Here is a 22,575-nt window from a genome sequence, read left to right on the forward strand (position 1 = left end):
GGTCCACCGTATCGAATGCTGCAGTCAAATCCAACAAAACAAGACATACATAGTCTCCAGTGTCATTTGCCAGGAGGATATCATTAAAAACACGTGACAGGGCTGACTCTGTGCTATGCATCATCTTGAAACCGGACTGGAAAACCTCCATGACATTATGTTCATCCAAGAAAGATTTTAACTATGAGCGCACAACTTTTTCCAGAATTTTAGAAATAAAAGGCGGCTTGGAAATGGGTCTTGAATGTGACAGCACACCTTGATAAAGGCCAGGTGTCTTAAGCAGGGGTTGCACTACAGCACGTTTAAAATGTTGGGGGACTACACCAGAAGATAGGCAGCTGTTGATAATGGCCAAAACCGATTCACCAATTACTCGGGAGAACCTCCTTATAGAAGTGAGGAGGAACAGAGTCATAAGGGGAGCCAGATGGTTTAATATGGCAAAGCACATGCTCAAAAAGTGTCATGGAAACTGCCTCAAAAGAATTCACGACTGCAGAACAAGGAACGTGGACAGAGGGGTCAAATGTGGCATTCGAAACGAGAGCCCAAGCTGGATCAACCTTGTCAATGAAACACTGCAAAAATCTATCCCACATTTCAGAGAACAAGTCCGTCCAAATCAGTTGACAGGGCATGTTCAGAAACAATCGTTTTGAATAGAGAACGTGGATCATGGCGATTTGCCTGTACAACACTTGACAAGTGTTCGCTCTTGGACTCTTTCATCTTTCTTTGGTCGTGACACCAGCAGTCCTTTAGGATTTGATAACCTTTTTTCCATTTTTGAAGACGTTTCCATCTGAGTTGTGGGCCATCCGAGCTCTCCCTTAGAGATAGGGTGAGGCGCTTAGTAGAGCCTCAGAGTGGAGCCACTGCTCCTCCCAATTAAAATGAGCCAGATGATGTAGCTCGGACATTTAGTTAGGATGCCTTCCTAATGGCGCCCCGGAGAAGTGTTCCGGGCACATCCCACTGGGAGGGCCTGGGGACGACCCAAGACATGCTGGAAAGATTTTTCTAGTACCCTTTTTCTCTTTTTTCGGAACCTCCTCCCAGGTGTTTCTGGTTCGCTGGTGTGGCCGTGACATTACTGTCTTCGGCTTGGCTGACAGATCTAGGCATTTCTTAAGCGATGTGGCAAGTAACTCCGCTCCATACGCCCATTTCCCGGTTTTAAAGCCGGCGAGACGGACGGAGACGGCCGCTGGTGCCGCCAAGTCATAAATATACAGTTTTTCAGAACACATGAATGTATTCTACAACAATTCTTATGCATAATTCCCATTGGAAGAGCTGGATGAAGTGGCTGGGGAGAGGGAAGTCTGGGATTCCGTGCCCATGATGCTGCGCCAGCAACCCAACCTGACCCGGCCCCAGATAAGCAGAATAAAGTTAATGGGCGGCTGGAGTTCATCAATGTAAAAGCTCAGGAAATTGGCTGCTCCAACCCAAAATGGTCGACTTCCTATTCAGTTTTGGGCATGAGTCTTTGAATCTCTTTCGCATTGTCTTATGATAGACTTGTCCACCCAATTCCATTTTAGAGGAACTCCAAGAAAAAGAATCCTGATAAGTTCAAAATTATTTCCCCCGATCGCCAGTTTCACTATGAGATATGAAATTGAGCGGACGTCTATCATAACAGGACGTTTAAAAAAGCATCAAAAATTGATCTTTTAGACTTTTTTGTGGGTCCTATTAAGATCAAACAGGAAGTCAGTCATTTTGCTATGAAGCAGCCATTACAGAGGAACTCCATTAATAAGGGAACCAGAAAGGAAAAAAAACAACAAATAAATAAACTGTACATGTCCAGCTTCATTGATCGACATGAAATTTGGTTGACATATCACTAATGATAGGATGGATGAAATAGTTCCAAGGATTGATGCTGGAACAGAAAGACAGACATTTCTGATTGAAGCAGCCATTTTTGGGGTGAATTTCATGAAAATGGGTCACTAAAGTTGGAAAAAAATTAGCCTCATCACTAGTTTCACAGATTCACCCGAAATTCGGTGTCCATCAAAGTCTCTAGAACCCATGCCTGAAATTAAACAGGAAATTGGCCATTGGCGTCTGAAACCATTTTGGAGTGAATTTCATTTAATAAAATGGGCCTGGGGAAAAAAAAATAAGGAAATGCCCCTCTCACCAGTTTCGCCAATTAAAACAAAATTGGGTGTACGTGTCTATCAAAAGAGGAGGCACGAAAAAGTCTCAGGACAGATGACAAAATCAAACAGGAAGTTTCTCTTTTTTAACTGAAGCATCCTTTCCATCTTAAGTTTGCTACATCAGCTGGCATTTCTTTCGCTGCATGACACGCGTTTAAAATCGCGTCGTCATCGTCGCTAACGAACTGCGGAAACGACCAAGCGCTCCTCTGTTGAGTTTTTAAAACATTCTAATAAAGAACAGCTGTACCTAATAAACAGCTCCGTGTGGTGCAGCGCATCGGCGTTGGGGCGCCAGCGCATTATTCACGTCATCAGCGGCTTGGCGCGTCGGCACTCCGTAATAATATTCCCCTTTTAGCTCGCCTCGCATGTTTTTGCCAGTCACTCTTATTGAAGCGTAAAGATTTACTAACGGCAGCAGCCCACAAGACAATGCTTGCCAGTCATCTTACGTCTCCCATTGGCGAAAAAGATAGGTCAGGCGAGGACGCCGGCTTGCGCTGTCGGGGCGTCCAATCGCTTTTTTTTTTTTCCTCTCAGCTCGGACGGGGCCTCCCACAGAACTGAATGGCTCAGGTTGTGTGTGTGCGTGCGTGTGAGAGGCTGGGTTATGTAACAACAGCTGGAGCGCAGCCACCTCGCCAACACGTCTAGCAACATGCAAGTCGTAATCGCAAAGGCTCCAGACACTCGCACACACGCGTATTCAGACAACTGCGTGTATGTGTGTGTGTGTGTATGTGTGCAGGAGTAACGCTACTGTAAGCGTGCGTGTGACCCACATTATCGAAAGGTATTTAGGTTAGAGACGCAGTTAGACACAGACTAAGAAAACAGACAACCGATAAAACTTACAGTAAGTATGTAGTATGTGTTAGTATGTGTTTAACTCCAAGGCTCCCCCAACAATGCTATACTAAAGAAGCTAAGCTAACATGCTAAATGAAAAAAAACAGTTGGACAGCCTTAAAGCAACAATTTACACACTAGTGGTGCAGTGGAACGAATCATCTTTGATTGGTAAGGATCAAGCATCGGTTAGACACGATCCGCAGAATGGTTGGTGAAAAAATTGAAGGTTAACTTCAAAATAAAGCTGACCAAATAATACATTGAGTCATTAATGCCAATGCAATAGTCTAAGTGAGCTTTTACTTTGAAGTTGGCCCGTGTGGTGGCGTAACAGCTAACATGACTTCCGTTGTCGACATATTGGCAGTTTTAACGCTTGCTACCAACACCGACACAACGCTGTCTCGAAATCATATTCAGTCGCTAATTCAGGACACGAAATCCTAAACTGCCATATTAGACATTAGGAGTTAATTTTATTTGATCTTTTTATGGGCAAAAGTGTTTTATAAAATAAATGGACACAAAGTTCTATTTAGCTTTTTTTTTTTTTTTTCTCATACAAAAAACGATCCGATCCGTGACTCAAAATCCATGACCGATCCGAACATATATATATATATATATATATATATATATATATATATATATATATATATATATATATATATATATATATATATATATATATATATATAAAACGCTGTCCAGTAAAAGACGATTCGATACACATCTCCATATATATATATATATATATATATATATATATATATATATATATATATATATATATATATATATGTGTTTCGGAGGAGGTTGGCCTTGCCGACGTTGGCGGCGTGTTACCATCATGCAAAGCATGAACATTTGTTTTTGCGGCTAGCTTTACTTGTCTTGCCGATGGTACACAACAACTAAATTAAATGAAAAAAATCCTCAAGCAATGTTTTGAATCAAGGTACTTGAACTACTGCAGGACTAGTTTTACCCTCAGTACACATATTTTGTGGGGGTTGCCGATCTGGTCCGACCAACTACAATATATTAAGCAGCTCCTGTTTACCTAAAAATAAGTGTCAGCGGGATTAGATACTTTACTGTATTTGCATAATGATTTACCAACCTACTTTTTACCCCATACAATAAATTTGATGTGATGGCCATCTGCTTCAATCAATTTGGTTGAAAATCAATGTTATGAAGGAGAATAGTTGAAGTTTAAAGCCCACTTGAACAAATATATTACAAACACAAAAAGTACAGTGAATTCCAGCGTACTTGTGGTTCAGCATCGCAGATTCACCTATTCATGGATTTTTGGGAGGGAATCTATGTTACGGTGTGCATCTCTCCAATAAAAGACGATTCGATACGCATCTCCATACATGTAAGGCGATACGATTCAAGGACGAATCGTTTTAAAGTGGAATGATTCGGTTGGATTCAGTGGAATTACGATTCGATTCGATAAGGTACGTCTCATTTCAAGAGGCTCCGATGCAATGAGTTTGTTGTGAGCATTTCAAGTGTGCATAGTATGCATCAGACCATGCGCAACAAACACATTTGACGAAATTTTTTTGGGTGATTTCCGCACACGCACTCGGCTCGCTGCTGACAATTTCATCACTCAGACTTGTTTGCTTCAATTGCTAATGCATAGCTATCACGGGATGGGCAAAGCCTTTTTTTCCATGAATGGTTGATTAAATGGTGTTAATCCATCATCAGGTTGACGTGGATTTTAGCACATGGATGGCGACTTGTGACCGTTAACACAAGCGGCGGTGCTGAATGGCGTTCCCTAGTAGTACTGAAGAGTTGGGGAGAAGCCCCTTCTTATTATTTCTTCGAGGCTTTAAACGTTACTTTCTTTAAAATTGTCAGCTTGGCTTTACTTCAAAAAAGAAGAAAAAAGAAGGCTGTGTGTGTGTGTGTTTTTTTTTTTTTTTTTTAAAGAGTGTTTCCCTTGCAGAATGATGTGGGCAATTACAGAGCACAGCATTACATTAACGCTAAAAATGCATTCTGAATTTATTTTATGTATACATGAATCATAAAAAATGCCATAAATGTTACAGCCATTTACAAATAATTCAAAATACATTGTTACGTTTTATACCAGGTTTTTTTTCACTTTTTAAAAGAATTTCAAGTGTGTTTTTGCCATATGGAGTCAGGCTTGAAAGAAAACAGGATTTTTTTGTTACATATGTTCAGCAGCCACTACTTGACAGAAATTCCTGCATTTCTTTCACTTTGCTTTTTATGAATTTTAAAGGGATGTCCAGCACTTGGTAATGTTACTGTTGTGCTGTAGCTTCTCCACTTCATGATGATGGTCTTCACTGTTTAAATTGAATGCCTTGCAAATTGTTTTGGTACCCTTCCCCTGATTCACACCTATGGAAGAACTTTGCAGACCATAACTTGCACTCTCAGAAATGATGACAAAATGTCAGGAAAAGCCTACTATCATATCTGAACTTTACTTGGTATTACTCAGGCACTTTTAATGGCGGCAGGTGTGTGCTGACTTCCATTGAAGATGTGTTTGAGTACATTCGGTTAATTTTGAACTACGGTTTGAACTTAGGTGTGAACTAAGCCACATCCTCAATTATAAGAGGGTGTGCACATTATCAAATTATGTGTTTTTATTTTTACTTTTCCTCTCACAGGTTATAGGTGACATTAATGGTGGAAAAAGTTTTGAAATGATTTATCATAGACTCATTTTATTATCTGGCATTTGAACAGGGGTGTGTATACTTTTTATATCCATTGTATAAGCAGATGGTGATTATGGAGGTCCACATTGTGATCATTGGTCTTTGCGGCAAGAGTGCGTTCAAGCATACATGATACAAACGTAATGGCATTTGCTCTTTGATGTCGTGTACTTTGATGATTTGGGCTCGGCCGATATCGATACCTCTTTTAAAATCTCCCACACCCTAGTCCTCTTTAATCTCCAGTGGACTTGATTATTGTAACGGTCTTCTTACCGTACTCCTTCAAAAGAGCATCAAACAGCTGCAGATCGTTCAGAACGCTGCAGCTCGGTTTCTTACCAGAAAAAGAGATGGGAACATATTACTCCAGTCCTAAAGGCTTTGCACTGGTTCCCAATGAACTCATTCATTGTCATTGACATATTTGTCTGTCTTTTCTCAGTCTAGCCATTCAATCACAGGATCCTATTTATATTTGTTTTCAATTTTTTTCAAATGTTAGGGTAAAAGAGAATCTAAAAATGTCTGGTAGTGAATGAGTTAACTGTAGAATAGATTTTAAAATTTTGCTACTGGTCCATAAATCACTGAATGGTTTGGGTCCTGAATACATGAATGAAATGCTGATTGAATATAAACCCAGTAGGGCCCTAGGATCTGCAGACCTTAGTGGAGCTCTGAGTTCAAGGTTAACATGGTGAAGCTGCGAGTAGCTGTTATGCTGCGGGTTAAAAGCTTTGCTTTTTTTCCCCTCATACCTTTGATTAAGGTCGTCTAAACAATTTTAAATCATTTTTTTCTTTTATATATTTTGGAAAGCCACGTTTATATCTTTACTTTTAAATGTTGAGAAGTTTTCTCTTAATGTGTTTAAATGTTGTCAATGTACGTTCTAGTAATTTTTGTTAGCTACTTTTGTTTCTGTCCATTTTTAAAACCCGTTTGAAGACACATTTCTATTCTCTGGCTTTTGATCCAACCAGAGACTGACAGGTTTCGGCTGTTTTCCGGCGTCGATTGTATATAGTGTTTTGTGTTAATTATTGCTTTCACTTGTTGTATTATCGCTAATTTGTTGTTGTAGCTAAAGTGCTTTGCTACAGCTGCAGCTGCTATGAAATGTGCCATATAAACAAAGTTGTATTGTATTAATTATATGGATTGATGCTTAGTGACATTTTAGTCATTCTTGCATCCGTCTAATAGTGGCCGAACACATTCACATTTACTGACTTCTGCCCATGTGACAACTTCACAATCATTAACCCGACTCAGGGGAACGAGCCCAACGGTCAAAAGTTGCGACGGGATGTGTGTGTGTGTGTGTGTGTTTGTGTTGTGCATCTAAGGACGGGGGGGGGGGGGCGTGTCGTTGTGGTGGTCTTGGGTCCACTGGCCGCTCCTGCCTGCTATGTGTTTCCTGTGTCGCAGTTTACTGCTTTTTAGAGCGGGAAAAATGTGCTTATGTAACGGTCATGTGACTTTGCCAGAAATAGTGAAGCGGGGCTACAGCTGCTGCCTCTCCTCCTGCAGCTCGCCTCCTTGGCTTTTGGCACGCGCGGGCACAAACACACACATGCACGCACGGCAAAATGCAGTAGACGCCAAGACGTACAAAAAAGTGTGTGAAACCAACTCCAAAAGCATGAAGACACACACAAACATACACACAAGCTCAATATGCACACTACATATATAGAGCGAGGTCATGCACTGGGCTCACAGGGGTCTCCGTGTGTGTGAGAGTGTTGGGCAGGGCAGATATAAGGATTGCAGTGTGTGTGTGTGTGTTTTCAAATTGCCAAGTGGAGCGGCATGGACTACGTATGTGTGTGTGTGTGTGTGTATACGTGCATGAGTGTGTAGGCGTATGGCGCTCCGAGTCTCAAGAAGCGAGCGATGGATGGATAAATGGAAGAGGAGGAAGAGGAAAAGGAGGGAGCTGAGCTGTAGCTGAGGGCCAGAGGTGCGGCGCGTTAGCATCACTGTCGCGCCGGCCTGCTTAGGCGAGACACTTCTCATAGCCTATCACTGTACACGTGACATTAAACAGTACACTACTTTATTTTGGTAGGTGTCAGCTTCCTGTTTCGTGCTGCCTTTCACAGCCGAGTCTGTTTGTTTGCTGACTGAAGATGGAGATTAGCATGTTAGGTAGCTACTTAGAGTCAACGAATCATTCCGCATAGAATTGAGCCACTGTAACTAAAGTGGGCTAACACCGTTGTTTTCATTTTGCAGGAGAGTGATTTCATATTTTATGGCAGTAATAAAGTCTGGGGGATTCATATCTTGGCGATTTGTATCTCAATGACTACTTCTTGATAGTTGGCTTTATAGAAATTGTGGTTTTCCTCACATTTTGAATATATATGACTTTGATGAGATATAATGACACTTTTATCCCCAACTGAGGTCATCATTGTCTATTTCATAGGTTCACTTTTACAACTGTTGGGTCAACAGTAAGTCAACTGGGTGAAATAGCTAGCTCAGCGTCGGGTCCACAAGGGACTGAACCCAATGTGGTGGTTTGATAATTTGACCCAGCACAATGGATGAGTCGTCTGCCCTGACCAGGATTTGAACCCAAAGTCAGTTGCTTTACCCACTGAGCGATCCGTCCAACACCATTGTTTCCTAAGATTGTTCAATTAAATTTAATTCAACTAAAATACAAAAAACAAAAAAAAAGTCCAAAATGGCGACCAACTTCAACCCGCCCCAATAAACAAGCTTTTCATTGGACAAGTTACAACAGGTGAATCTGTTGCAAGGCATACTCGGCTGTTGTCATAGTGCGCTCTGCTTGTTCAGGTGGGGCAGAGCACAACTTTGACCCTCATGCTAAATCATACACAGACTTTCTTCATTTGTTTCCGTTAGGCCAGCACAACTACCTTTGCGCCGGGAGGAACGACTGCATCATCGACAAGATCCGACGGAAAAACTGCCCAGCGTGCCGCGTACGCAAGTGCCTCCAGGCCGGGATGAACCTCGGAGGTGAGGACTCAAAGTACTGTAGCTAGGATGCTAATACAGTAAAACACCCTTTTGTATCATTGAAAGCGAACCTTTGCAGCTTACCCACCTCTATCCTTGTCTGTGGTGTACCACAAGGTTCAATTTTAGGCCCGATTTTATTGCCTATTTATATGCTGCCCTTGGCCAAATAATGAAGCGCCACAAAGTCTTATTTCACCACTATGCAGACAAAACACAGATACTGTATACCTTCTTTTAAGACTGGTAGCTGCGGTAAAAGAATGCCTAACTGTCATCAGTTGCTAGATAGTATCTAGGTTTTTCCAACTCAGTAACTGGAAAAATGAACTAATTCTCTTCAACATGCCGAAGTCAACATTTATTGTTACATTCTGCCTTCGCACCATTCCAAATAATATCTCACTTAAAACCAAATATGCAGGAGTCAATGTTTATCCAGACCTCATCTTCACAGCTCACATTAGTAGAGTTGCCTTCCACAAACAGATCATAGCCAAAATAAAATCAATCATTATGAAACCTGACTGTGAAAAATTGATCCATGCTCACATTTTTTCCAGGTTAGATTATCACAACACACTCCTCTCTTATATCATTAAAAATGGTTTTCTTGCCTCCTCTGGTTCAAAATGCTGAATCAAACAAACCACATGATATGGCCTCATCACATTGGCTTCAAGTTTGTTTTACAATTAACTTCTAAGATTTAACTGAAGCTATATAAGTGAATTTTTAAGCCCACATGAGTCGATGACAATCTCTTGTTAAAGCTTACTTTTACAGACTGGCTATTATGTTAAGGCCTAGATACACCAATCCGACGTCGGAGGTCGTGAAACGCTGTGGCGTCTGATTGGTGCAGTGACCACTAGAGGTGGGAATCCATGGGTACCTCAAGATTCAGATTCGATCCGATTCTGATTGGAGGCCCACGATTCGATTTAATTCCTATTCCGAGGACTATTCTATTGCTATTCTAATGCATCACTACATTGGCTTACATTTTACAGTCCATGTAAAATTCCGCACTACGTTTGGTCGATGATCATTTCAGTTTTCAGTTATGACTAAAAGTGCGCTCCTCCCAACAGCTCGTAAATCCAAGAAGTTGGGCAAGTTAAAGGGCGTCAGTGATGACCCGCAGGCAGCCAAGGAGAGCCAGGCGGCGTCCGGCGTGGACTTCTTGTCATCGGAGAAGGAGCTGAATGCCAGCACTACCAACGCCGCCCTGGTGCCCCGCGGGGCCAGCGTGGTCACACCTTTCCTGTCGCCGTCCATCTGCAGCGTGCTGGAGCTCATCGAGCCCGAAGAGGTGTACTCGGGATTCGACAACACGCAGCCCGACACCACCGACCACCTGCTGTCCAGCCTCAACTGCCTGGCCGGCAAGCAGATGGTGCGCCTGGTCAAGTGGGCCAAAGTACTTCCAGGTTAGTGCGGACGTGTGGCCTCGATGCTATTTTGGGGTCTGCTTTTTTCATTCGAAAAGACACACATTTGGAGCAATTCAGCAGTGCCTTCAAATACATGTTATAATTTAGGGCAGTGATTCCATACATATACAGTATATATATATATATATATATATATATATATATATATATATATATATATATATATATATATATATACAGTATATATACACAGTATATATCGTATAAATATATCGTATATATATCGTATATATTCATATATGTATACATATAAATATATATATATATATTTATATATATATATATACACACATATATATCGTATAAATATATTGTATATATATTGTATATATATCGTATATATTCATATATGTATACATATATATATATGTATATATACATACATATATATATTAATATATATATATATATATATACATTTACATACATATATACATTATTTTATTATATATGGATGGATATTTTTGTTTTAATTTTCATATGTATGCCTGATGATTACATGTAATCAATAATAGTTATTTTGTAAATAGTAAAAAAATAAATCTGAAAACGTATGAGTATTATGAATTCTAATGATTTAAAAATTATTTTTTTTTTTTAAATTGGAAACTGCTTCCAAAGACATCAGCATATATGATGACTTATATTGAGTAGTTTTAATTTGTTTATTATACAACGCTGAATTTCTTTTTTCACTTTTTCATGACATTTAAGAATGTCCCTCGGTCACGCGTGGTCAGAGGGTGAGTAGTTTCGTTTCACTTTTTCTTAATCACACAGCATCTTTAGGCACTTGTATGACAGTTAAAAACGTTACTCGACAAAGTGCCGAAAGTGTCGCCGCCATCACGTCTCACGTTGAACCTTCCACTTTCTATTAAATGCCAGTCCAATAAAACGCAAATGAAAAGCCTCTTGTAATGCAATTCCACGTCTTAATGAAGACGATATTCATCTCCGCGCCCGCTCGTGTTGTCTGTCAGGCCTCCCACTTTTCTTTCCTTTCAGCCCTGGAAACCGTTGTACAAATCTTCCAATAAGATTACCCATGAAATCCTATTTGAGCATTAAATAGAAATGGGGATTTATAAGAGTGAAGGCATTTACATCACTGCTCTGGCCATATGTTGCCTCTGATGCGTCTCATTAAAGCGCAGTTAGATGAGATAAAGATGTTCCGTGGGGGAATATCAACCAGTTAGCTTGAAAGTCAGAGCCGTATTAAATCACATCCTTTTATATTGCCCGTCAAGTTGCCCCCTAAGAAGAAGAAGAAGAAAGAAAAAAAAAAAATTGTGTAAAAAAAGTGTAGGTTCTTATGTACAATATTTGAGATAAAAGTTTGTCTCTTGGCTGTATTTTTTAAATGTTTTTTTATGTGTGCTGTGAGTCAATTTGCTGCGAGGCGATTTTTCATGAATGTTGAATATTTTTACATAAAACTTATCCTGGCCTTGTTTTTGTCATATCATCGCTGTCCCGTGGAAAGCATATGTTCAATTTTGGACATTTTTAAAAATTTTCACATTAATGGGATGTCTGTAACGCAGAAACCCCATTCACGTAAAAAATTAAAAAATGGACATATGTGTTTTTCAGAGGACAATATTCTTTTTACTTTGTTTAAATATATAATTTATCTTTGTGTTATAATTTGCCATTTTTTTTTGACAGAAGAGATTGTGAGTCAAAATGCCCTGAGACATATTTTTAAAAACTTAAAATTCAGTTTGTCCTTCTCTTTATTTTAGTACTACATACTGGCCTTTTTTTTTTTTTTATTAAATTTGATGCATTTCGAATTATTTTCAGATGTGACTTTTTCCAGCATGAAAGCTATAAATTAAAAGGGCAAATGAAACCATTCTGTTACAATGCAGATCAAATTGCTGTATCAAAAGAAAAATCTAGATATTAAAAAAAAATGTAAAAAATTTTAGAATAAAATTTCTCCTGCTGGCTTTATTTTTGTTCTTCCCTTTATTTTATTGTAGATTTCCATAATCTATTTGAATTTGCAGTTTTGTATGCTAGCTGTGAAGTTTTATGTGGGTCAAGTGACGCAAAATAATTTCAAATTTGTGACTTTAAAATTTAAAATTCTAGAACAACACTCCATCCGCTATTTTTATTTAATGAACAATTGTTTTTAAATCGTCACTTTTGAATGTGCGTTTTATAATGACTGCTCTTCAATGAGCCATATTCAATTTACTATTCTACTACATTGCAGGTAAAATAAATGAATAAAAATAAATACATTTTAGTAGACAAAAATTTGTTCTGCTGGACAAATATATTTGATTTGTGTTAAAAAATGAAAAATTAATCCGCACAGGCAGTTTACACACCATGCGAATGCATATTGGGGGGGTGTGGATGCCCTCTCTGAGGTGGATACCAGCGCCAATGTCGGCACTCTCCTTTGCACACCACTGGGTAGACGGAATGGATTCATGGCATTTCTTTTCATTTCAATGGTTAAAGATTGCATAACAATTGCTATACAAGTGTTTTAAGTTACAAGTGTGGTCACAGAACCAATTGAACTCGCAAGTTGAGCCACCGATGTATGGCATTACGGAATGTGAGCGACATGTTTCAAAAGGAGGAAAGCGACATCCCCACAGACACAAATAGTCCCAGCGCCGGGCGGATAAGTCGCTTGTCTGTCCTCGGTTGGCTTTTTGTGTTGTTATGTGGCGCATGTGGAGCTCCTCGCCAGGCATTCATTGAGAGTTTGGCACCGTTCCCATTCCGGATTCTATTTCTGGAGGCCCTCGCAAGGCATCATAGCTGGAATTCTCGCTGGGATTTTGCATGTTACAAGAAGACGCAGCGTTATCCTTGACGTGTGGATTACAAATACTGTAAATAGTAGTGGTAATGCAACACTTGGGTGAAAGATAGGCGCTACTCTATGGGAAATTGCTGAAAATGGGATTTGTTTCATTTGTTTACAATTGTCAGCTACTTTTTATACAAAGAAGTAACGTTGCTGCCTGAAGAAAAGCATGGGCCTCAAAATTGTAATTTTACTTTCATTTTTAAATATTTTCTGCTTTGTGGATGATCAACAGCAGTCTTTCGTCATCTGAAATACGTTTTGCTTGTGTCTAGATGTGCAACGATTAGTCGACAACTAATCAATTAACAAATTATTAAATAATTGTTCTTGATAATCGATTAATCGTTTAGACACCTTGTTCAATCGAAAATTGCCCCAAATCCTTGTAACTTCAGCCTTAGCAGTAAATATTCTTCCATTTTTGTATTCCTCCATGCAAGCAGGCGGATTATCTTTGCATCAAAATAAAACATTTGCTTTTACTTTGGAAAAAAAAACGATCAACATTTTTCAGAATTTCTAACATTACGGACCAAACTAGTAACTGAATCATAATTTTTTTTGTTTGGGCATTTGCTGCACTGCCAATTTGATATTTTGTCCTGTTTTTGAATAAAGAGATGGAAATTAAAACATGCTCTTTTTTTTAACTGATTCATCGATTAACCGCCCAAATAACCGACAGATTAATCCAGTGATTCTCAACCAGTGTGCCATGAGAGATCATCGGGTGTAGGCTGGGAAATCATCCAATATAAATTATTTTGACAAAAAAAATATGTACCAATAAAAAACTGTTTTGTAGTCTATGCCAACCACATATGATGAGGCAAAACAATTAAATGGTCTTCCACAAAGTGATGGAAGGTACATAATTAACCTGCTTATCTACTTTTAGTGAATCGTTTTGCTATGTGGTGTGCCATGAGATTTTTTCCAATGTGAAATATGTGCTTTGACTCAATAAAGGTTGGGAAACACTGGATTAATCCATTATTAAAATAATTGTTAACATTTTTTTTAATTTAAATTTCAATTGAACCCTTTCTGAAATATTTTTCCCCTATATAAAAGCTTAGCACAAGTTTATATCTTTTTAGGAATTTAGGGTCTGTCCTGGTTTTGACCAACACTTGGCTTTAGGGTAAAATGTTGGAGAACCACTGTGGTGTAAAATTGTCAACTTTTTCACCATAATTGCATCGGACCACCAACAATTTGTATTAGAATGCATGACAAAACGCATAAATGTCCCAAGCCTTTTCAATAGTGTCAGGATTGACTCGGTGTGTTTTGGTGCTAGGTTTTCGGGGCCTGCCCATCGAAGACCAAATTACGCTGATCCAGTACTCGTGGATGTGTCTGTCCTCCTTTTGTCTTGGCTGGCGCTCTTACAAACACACCAACGGACAGATGCTCTACTTCGCCCCTGACCTCATCTTCAACGAGTAGGTCCACATACACACACATACAGGATCTTACAATAATATTAACTTTCCTTTTTAAAAATAAAATGCCTTCCTTTTCATGAATGCATGGGCCTACTACGCTACTATTGGTCATTATGGTTGCATTTGGGGAGCTAACTAATTTTGTAGGCGGTATTTGCTTTTAATTTTCATTTTTTAAAATTTGCTTTAGGCTGAGTGAGAACAATGAACTGCGGGGGTTCGATGTACACTGAGTTTGGCAAAATTGAAGGTTTTAGAAGAAATGTGTCAGCTGGAGGGGTTTCCCTCCAAAACACTGCAACATGCCTGTTTACTGTGTTACCGCACACTGCTTAAGCAACTCACAGGCTGGATGGGACATTTGTAACCCTTTAAAAAGAAAAAATCTGATGTCACGGTTGGCCGGGAAAAAAAAACAAACAAAAAAAAAAAGCAACTAATTGTTTTTTCAGCTGGACGCTGACTTGTGTGAGTTGCCTGAGCGCAAATGTTGAGATGAGTTCTCCTTCCGGCCAAGGGAAAGGAATTTCGAGTCAAACAATTTTGAGCAAAAAGCCGGAGCTCATTTTGGACAGTGAGTCAGCAAAAAAAATTCCAGGCAAACAGCAAACGAAAGAATATGTGCAGCAACTCAGCACAAAGATCATTTTTTGTAATGTTGATGTTGGTCATCTTTACCTTACATACTATACTGTATGTTATGCGGCCTATTTTATCTGCAGTTAAGCGTTCGCCACTATATCAGGCCTGGCCAACCCGCGACTTGCGAGCCGCAAGGGGCTCTTTGCCCGGTTTCATGCGGCTCTTGAAGCCCTTTTCGTTCACTGTGAACTTGCAGCGCGCCGTTGTCCACTCCATTCATTGTGCATGTGAGGGGCGGACATTCTTACATTACATGTTATGTCGTTACATACCTTACATTAGATTTATTTTACGGTACATTTCTGTTACATTGTGATAAATGCACATTACATTACCTTACAATATGCTTGATGGATTGTACATTTGCTTGCCGTATGTTAGATATAGAGTAATGGATGTTACGTTAAATTAACTTTCACATTATTTTAACAAATACTGTAGCAGGTACAGCAGTACCATAATTTGTGTTAAATGTTGCCCACTCGGCATCCATTGCAGCCTAATCATCTTGGAAGGGGGATTCCCCCATCTGCGGTCCCTTCTCAAGGTTTCAAAGTTTTTGGAGTTTTTCCTTGTCCTCCTGGGGGTTAAGATCAGGGGATGTCGTGTATATGCTGTCGGCTATGGTCATGTGAAGCCCTTTGAGACTTTCCTGCACGTGATTAAAGGCTATATAAATAAATTTGACTTGACTTGGCTTAACTTATGTTTAACAGACATTGCATTAGATTCAGTATGCTATCTTATTACATTAAGTTGTGCTAAGCTGCATAAACCCAACATTTATCTAATACAAAATGTTATGTTAGACATAAGTTACAGTACCTTACATGATGTTACATTACATCTATGTTACTCCACCTCATATTACATAGATACTGTGCTGTATCTGCAATGCAAAATTCTTGTGTGTACTATCTGTGACTTTGAATGTGTGTAACTTTAAAAGGTGCGGCCTAGCCTGTTGAGTGACGTGGGAGTCGGCGATTGAGTCGGTCTGCGTGTTGAGTCCAGTTGTGGAGGAGCTATAGTGTGAAAGAGATGTTGTGTTTATTATATGTTTGTTTTGGATTGCTACACAATGTGTTTTGGTGAGGCGCAAAATGGACATTTTGGCTCGCAAACTGTGCTGCAAAAAATGTTGAGCCTTAAGTTTCTTACTTTGCTAGATATGGTCGATATCTTATAGAGCGATAATTACAAAGTAAAGGCGCTGCCTTTGTCTCAATGCCACCGCATAACTATCCTTCCTCGCCCGTTTTCAGGGAGCGGATGCAGCAGTCTGCCATGTACAGCCTGTGTCTGGGCATGAGGCAGGTGAGCCAGGAGTTTGTTCGGCTGCAGCTCACCTACGACGAGTTCCTCTCCATGAAAGTCCTGCTGCTTCTCAGCACAAGTAAGTAAGACTTCATCTTTGTCACTAAATGCTGACGTTCGAAGGGTATTGTGATAGGCTAGTTTCCCAGAATGCAAATTAGAAGTTAGTTTAGAGGACTTTTTTAGGATGGATGGTCAAACACGGAGACATGACTTATAAGAAATTACAGAGCACCAGATAAATGCATGCAGACTGAAGTTCCATGCGGTTGTTTATCATCCTCTACTCTCACTTGGCCTAAAATAAAATTGAATAACGCAAGGAGTGAAATCCTGGGTAATTTTCAAATCCCAGCTGGGGACTTTTTTAGGTTCCAATATGTCAGGAGAAACGAGGACACCTGGTCCTTGGGCCCAATCACTGGCAGTGCTTTAATGACTGACATCTCAGCCCAGTTACTGCAAGACCACTGAAAATCTGGCGAATGATCATGCATCATGGTCATACTGATCAAACTGTTGTTTTTCATCCTATACTCATCCTTCATCCTATAATACACTTGTTTTATAATAAAATTCAATTAATATACCAGCTGGGTACAATTCCTTGGTCCCATGTTTTGGGAAAATAGGACGTCTGGTCACTGGCAGTAATTTAGACCTGCATATAGGACACCAATTAACTGTGCGAAAAGTGACTTCAAATCTAGCTATTGATGATACTTTCTGACCACGCTGGAAAGTGGTACTGAACAGAAACTCAAGCCACAGTGCAGTGGAAGTGTGAATGCAGATTAAAGTGTTATTTGGTTTACATTTTTAATGTTTTTTTTTACTATTTACTTTGGCTTGATCAATTACTAAATAAAAATGCAGACTTGATTATAGAAAAAATATCCAATAAAAAGAGGACACCTGGTCACTGAGTTATCGGTGGGCTAACTAACATTCATTTGAAATTTATAATTTTTTTTCCCCCCACCAATCACAGACTGTCACTATCCACACCAGTCAGTGGCTATAAAACACTGCCAAAAGTCTCAAAAGCCCACTGGGACCTGCAGTTCATGCATTTTACATGCTGGCGATGGTGGAGCGAGAAGGGGGTGAAATTAAGCAGCGTAGTAGCGAGTTTCTGAAGTCTGCATGCTGGCTGGACGTGTTTGAACCGCCGACACCGGTGCCAATCATTGGAAATATTCATGATGGATGGAGATGTCAGCATGCACAGAAAAGTCCGATGACTGAGATTTTTCCAGACTTTCTGACTGGACAAAATGCACTTTGACTGACAACCAATAGGTTTTCACATAAAAAAATATAATAAAATAAAAAATAGCAAACAAAAACAGTTGTACAGAGACGTTTTGACCCAGGATGTAGCAAAAGTGTCTTTGCCCGAGATTTGTAATTCCAAACTGCACCAGAACGATCTTAATTAACTGAAACATGATTTTACAAATTCTTAGAACTGAGACCACTAAACCAAACCGTTTTGAGGAATAGTTTAAGTGGCTCAAGATAGAGATAGATAGATCCCAAAATGTGTATTCGTTGTGGGAAAAGAGGACGCCTGGTCACTAGTTCCCAAATGTCAAATTTAGTCAAAATAGTTCAATGACTATAATGTCAATAGCGTGCGTGCTGGAAGACGGTCTTTAAAAGCACAGGCCACTAAACACAATGGGAGAATGCATGCAGAGTTAAGTATCGAGTAGTTAAGTATGCATTGGGCTATTAAGTTTGTTATTCGCCATAAATATTCCGATTAATAAAGAAAAATACAGACTTGAGGTTGTGAAACCTGGCTGGATATTTTTTCTCGGGCCCAAAAATGCCCTGAGAAAAGAGAACATAGATCTTTTTGGCCAAGAAGTAGCATGGATATACTTTTTAAAAAAAAGAAATAATACTGTAATCTATTAGCCTATGATTTACTTTTCCAAACCGGGTGAGCTGAGGGTACATTTAAGGACAAAGCAATGAGTGAAAAACGAAGCCATCTTTGAAAAACAAAGACAAAAGGAGAGTCAAAGGGGGGTCATCGCAGGGCCTTCTGTTGCCGTGGCCTCCCTCTCCGGTGCTCACTGCTTGCCTGGAGCTTTGCCACCGAGCACTGCCGAGCCAGGCCGTGCTCCAAGAGCTGCAATTTTTCCCCTCTTTCTCGACTACTGTCATTTGTCATTTGGTAAAGAAAGGCTAAGCAAAACAAGATTTGCAAAGTCTTAATGCACAACCACCTTTTGAATGTTCGCAGTCGGCGTACAGGTTGAGTTTTGGATAGGGGTAGAGTTGTTATGGCACGGTAAGAGTAGGGTTAGAGTTAGTATATGCAGTAGGGTTAGGATTAGGGTAGACTATACTTGTGGTTGGGTTAGGGTTAGAGGTATTACATGAACAATGAGGAAGGGTGACGTAGGGTATGGGGCAGAGTATGAGGTAGGGTAAGGTCAGGATTTGTGTTGGAGTAAGGTTTGGAGTTCGTGTAAGGTAAGTGTTAGAATTAGGGATTCTAATATACGTCTGCTGCCTGTAATATTAAAGATGGAAAGGTTAGGGTAGGGTTAGATAAAAAGCCCATTTTCTAATCCCAAGCACAGAAAACTGTTAAGTGCGACTGTACCATTTGGAAGCCCTGGGGAAGCGGTTGTGACTCATTTTCACAAGCGAGCATGCCATCTCCTAGGCGACTTTTTGGGAAAGCTCCGTTAGTTCCAGCCATTCAGAGAGCAAGCTGGCGGAAAGGGAAGAGAGTGTTTACACAGTAGTTGTCAGAGCTCGTCGGCGCACGACGGCGGGCGATGAGCGCCTCTGGGCTGGAACCAACGAAAGCACGAGGGGATAAAGAGGACGGGAGAGGAGCTGCTAATGCTCTCTGACCTTGGGCTTAGGTTTCAACCCAGCCCGTGGTGTCTGATGACCCCATTTGGCATTGGGTAGGCGAACGCTTTCACTTCACCTCCGAACAAACAGGCATGATACTGCAAATGAGTCACCAATTAGAACGCGGCATTTTCGGGACTCGGTCACGGTTGAATATTTTCCCAGCTCCCTTTTTCATGGAATTCGTTACCAAAATGGCTGCTTCAAACAAACCAAAACGGTGCATTTTCTGTGATTTATTTCGGGCTTGGGTTCTTGAGACTTTCGTGCATCTTTTTACGATAGACTTGTGACGAGTGACGGAGGCCTATATGTTCAAACTTTCCATGAGTCAACTTCTGAGTGAGTTTTAAATAAAGTTTCGAGCATATTGAGGCCCCCAAACGGGCTGCGTTACCTGCAGCAAAAAAAATCTATGACACCAATTACCGTAATATTTTTAGCTTGACCTGTTTTGAGGCAGGGTGATGGGCGGTGGGGTGGGGGCATCCTCTGTACCGCTCCTAAATGCCAGGTCAGTTTCTATTCAGGTCATATGTAGGTCAGCGGGAAGGGAGAAAAAACAACAACAACAAAAGGCCCAACACATCTTTTGGGTATTAGCACATTCTCATCATGTTAGCCATGAAATAAGTCCTGCCCGCCTCACACTCTCCTGCACTAATCTGTTTTTGGATCTTCTTGGTGAACGCCACGCCTCGAGGGGTTTGCTCGTCTGTGCAGAAAGAGGCGAAAATGATCAGACGGATAAGCAAGCACACTCCCGAGTTATTGACCTAAGACTATCCCTTCTTTAAACAGACGCAATACCAACCGACAGGAAGTGGCCAACGGGCGAGCCGTTCCACCGCATCATCATCTCGACTCATTGCCCTTCAAACCGTTGCTGTATTTCAAGAAGCTGTGCTATAAAAAGGGCCGTTTTCTTGGTGATGTGTCTAAAACGCAAAGAATTTACGAGTTGATAACATTCCCGCTGGTCCACATGTTTGGCCGGTTTTCCAGCTCCACCGACAATCTGATGTCTTGCAGATGAAATGTGGAACTCATGCTTCTTAAAAGCTGTAAGAATGTCAGATTTTTCGATTTTGGCTTATGATTTTTGGGGCAAACCAAATGAACCATATATGTAGTCCGATATGTACATCAAAGTTTGTGGGAGCAGCAGCAAGCATTTTGACAAATTGTTAACTCGGACTGGAATTTGTGCGCAAAATGCTGTTTCGAAACAAAATGTCCAAATTATGCTCAATTCAGGCACGGGTTCTTGAGACTAGATACGTTCACTCAATTTCATGTGGATAAGTGCAATTTTTTTCTTGAATTTTCCAAGGCTGTTTTTTGTTAAATTTGCCATGAAAATAACAGATTTCCTGTTGACTTTCTGAAATGGGCCATTGAAACATTTTGGGGGCGGCATGGCTAGAGTGGTTGTCTCCCAACCGAGAGGTGGTGGGTTCGAACCCCAGCCCTTGTGACCATGTCAAAGTATCCTTGAGCAAGATAGTAAAACCCCAATTGCTCCTGATGCTGCAACATCAGTAGGTGAATGAGAAGTCAGTGTGAAGCGCTTTGAGAGCCTTGTAGGTGGAAAAGCGCTATACAAGTGAAAGACCATTTACCATTTGTGCGCCCTGCTATGATCGACATGTCCAGCCAATTTCGTGTTGATCAGTGGTATCGGAGGCTACAGCGTGATGTTAAAAAGATACTTGGCTCGTCAAGCAATACTGTGACATCTGCTTGCTTCGCAGTTCCCAAAGAGGGTCTGAAGAACCAGGCGGCGTTCGAGGAGATGCGAGTTAATTACATCAAGGAGCTCCGGCGCTCCGTGGGGAAGGCCACCAACAACTCCGGCCAGACCTGGCAGCGCTTCTTCCAGCTCACCAAGCTACTGGACGCCATGCATGGTGTAAGTATACCCCGGCACGGTGGTACAGCGTCGCCCTTGCCAGCCGCCGCCTACTACAGTACCACCGCTCCTTTGGCAGCGTTGCGCAAGCAGCGAGGTGTTCACTGGCAACTTTGGGCCACTGATATCATTGGATTTTTTTCTCCCTTTCTGGAATGGCAGCAGAGCGGATTTGGATCATACTTAGCGGTTGGCTGATGCAGTGCCTCCAAATAAGGATTACTGCATCCCAATCTGCACCCCCCCCCCCCCCAACCCCCCGAGGGGTTGCGGTTATTTCGGCCGACCAGAACAGAAGGGGGATCAATGCCAACTGACAGTTTTCTGGATCGCAGTTAGCAGTGGTCACTGTAGAGCGCCCACTTGCCAAAATTCACTAACATTAATGAGTGGATGAATGTGGTTAATGCATCATAAATGCTGAAATCACAAGTGACCCCTTGTGGTGAGGTAAATTGAACTGGAAAGGGGTCAAAGTCTATTCCGCAGCATAAACAAGGGTACAGTCAGCGTCCGTTTCTTTGAATAAAAGCTCATTTTTGGACTCCACTTCAGCTTGCTGGACTCCAATGTAGCTTTTTGTGCCTTTTCCAAGGCCAAAAAAGACACACATTTGTGATCCGGCGAAACTTGGTATGAATGTGATAGCAAGAAAATACAATGCTATTATCACAAAACCGATACTTAATATTCGAATAAAGATTTACACCATTTATAAGAATAAAGTTGAAAAATCTCAAAAACACATTTTTAATTTTATGACCCTTTGTAAAAGTATAATCGTAATTAGACACTAATAAAGTTTAGATTTGACACCAATGTCAAAATGATAGAAAAGTACTAATTTTAGATTAAAGTTGTAAAAAATCTACATTTTCTAGATTTTTATTTTACAGAAAACAATCAGACTTAAAATAACCCCATTCGTAAAAAAAATAATAATAATAAGAAGAAAAAAAATCATAAGGAGAAACAAAATTGTAATTCACAACATTTTTTTGATTTGAGATTTTGAAAAAAGAATATTTTATGGGAATACAGGAATACTAGGAGATTTATATGCGAGAAAAAGTTGCAATTTCTAATTGTATTGATAAAACAAGTGATTTTATTACAAAAGTGCATTAAGTCGTAATTTTACAAAAACACTGGTGAAATATATCACAATTTTACTAAAATAGTCATAGTTTTGTCACTTTAAGAGATTAGTCCATGATTATCAATTGTTCTGTGAAAAAGTCAGATTCTTCCCCTGTCACATTAAAAAGCTTGTTACTAGGCAGAATTCA

The 22,575-nt window shown here is 40.3% G+C and overlaps 1 protein-coding gene across 1 annotated transcript in view; it reads left to right on the forward strand.

The window, feature by feature from the left end:
- nr3c2 (nuclear receptor subfamily 3, group C, member 2) overlaps positions 1-22,575 on the forward strand; it is a 79,258-nt gene that overhangs the window by 50,975 nt on the left and 5,708 nt on the right. The window contains exons 4-8 of the mRNA XM_086032891.1: positions 8,660-8,776; positions 9,871-10,209; positions 14,385-14,529; positions 16,440-16,570; positions 21,129-21,286. Of these exons, the coding sequence (XP_085889017.1) occupies positions 8,660-8,776; positions 9,871-10,209; positions 14,385-14,529; positions 16,440-16,570; positions 21,129-21,286 (890 nt within the window). The remainder of the gene's footprint in view (positions 1-8,659; positions 8,777-9,870; positions 10,210-14,384; positions 14,530-16,439; positions 16,571-21,128; positions 21,287-22,575) is intronic.

Source organism: Filicampus tigris, chromosome 6 (assembly GCF_054856515.1).
Source record: "Filicampus tigris isolate MCC_2025a chromosome 6, RoL_Ftig_1.0, whole genome shotgun sequence".
NCBI lineage: Eukaryota > Metazoa > Chordata > Actinopteri > Syngnathiformes > Syngnathidae > Filicampus > Filicampus tigris.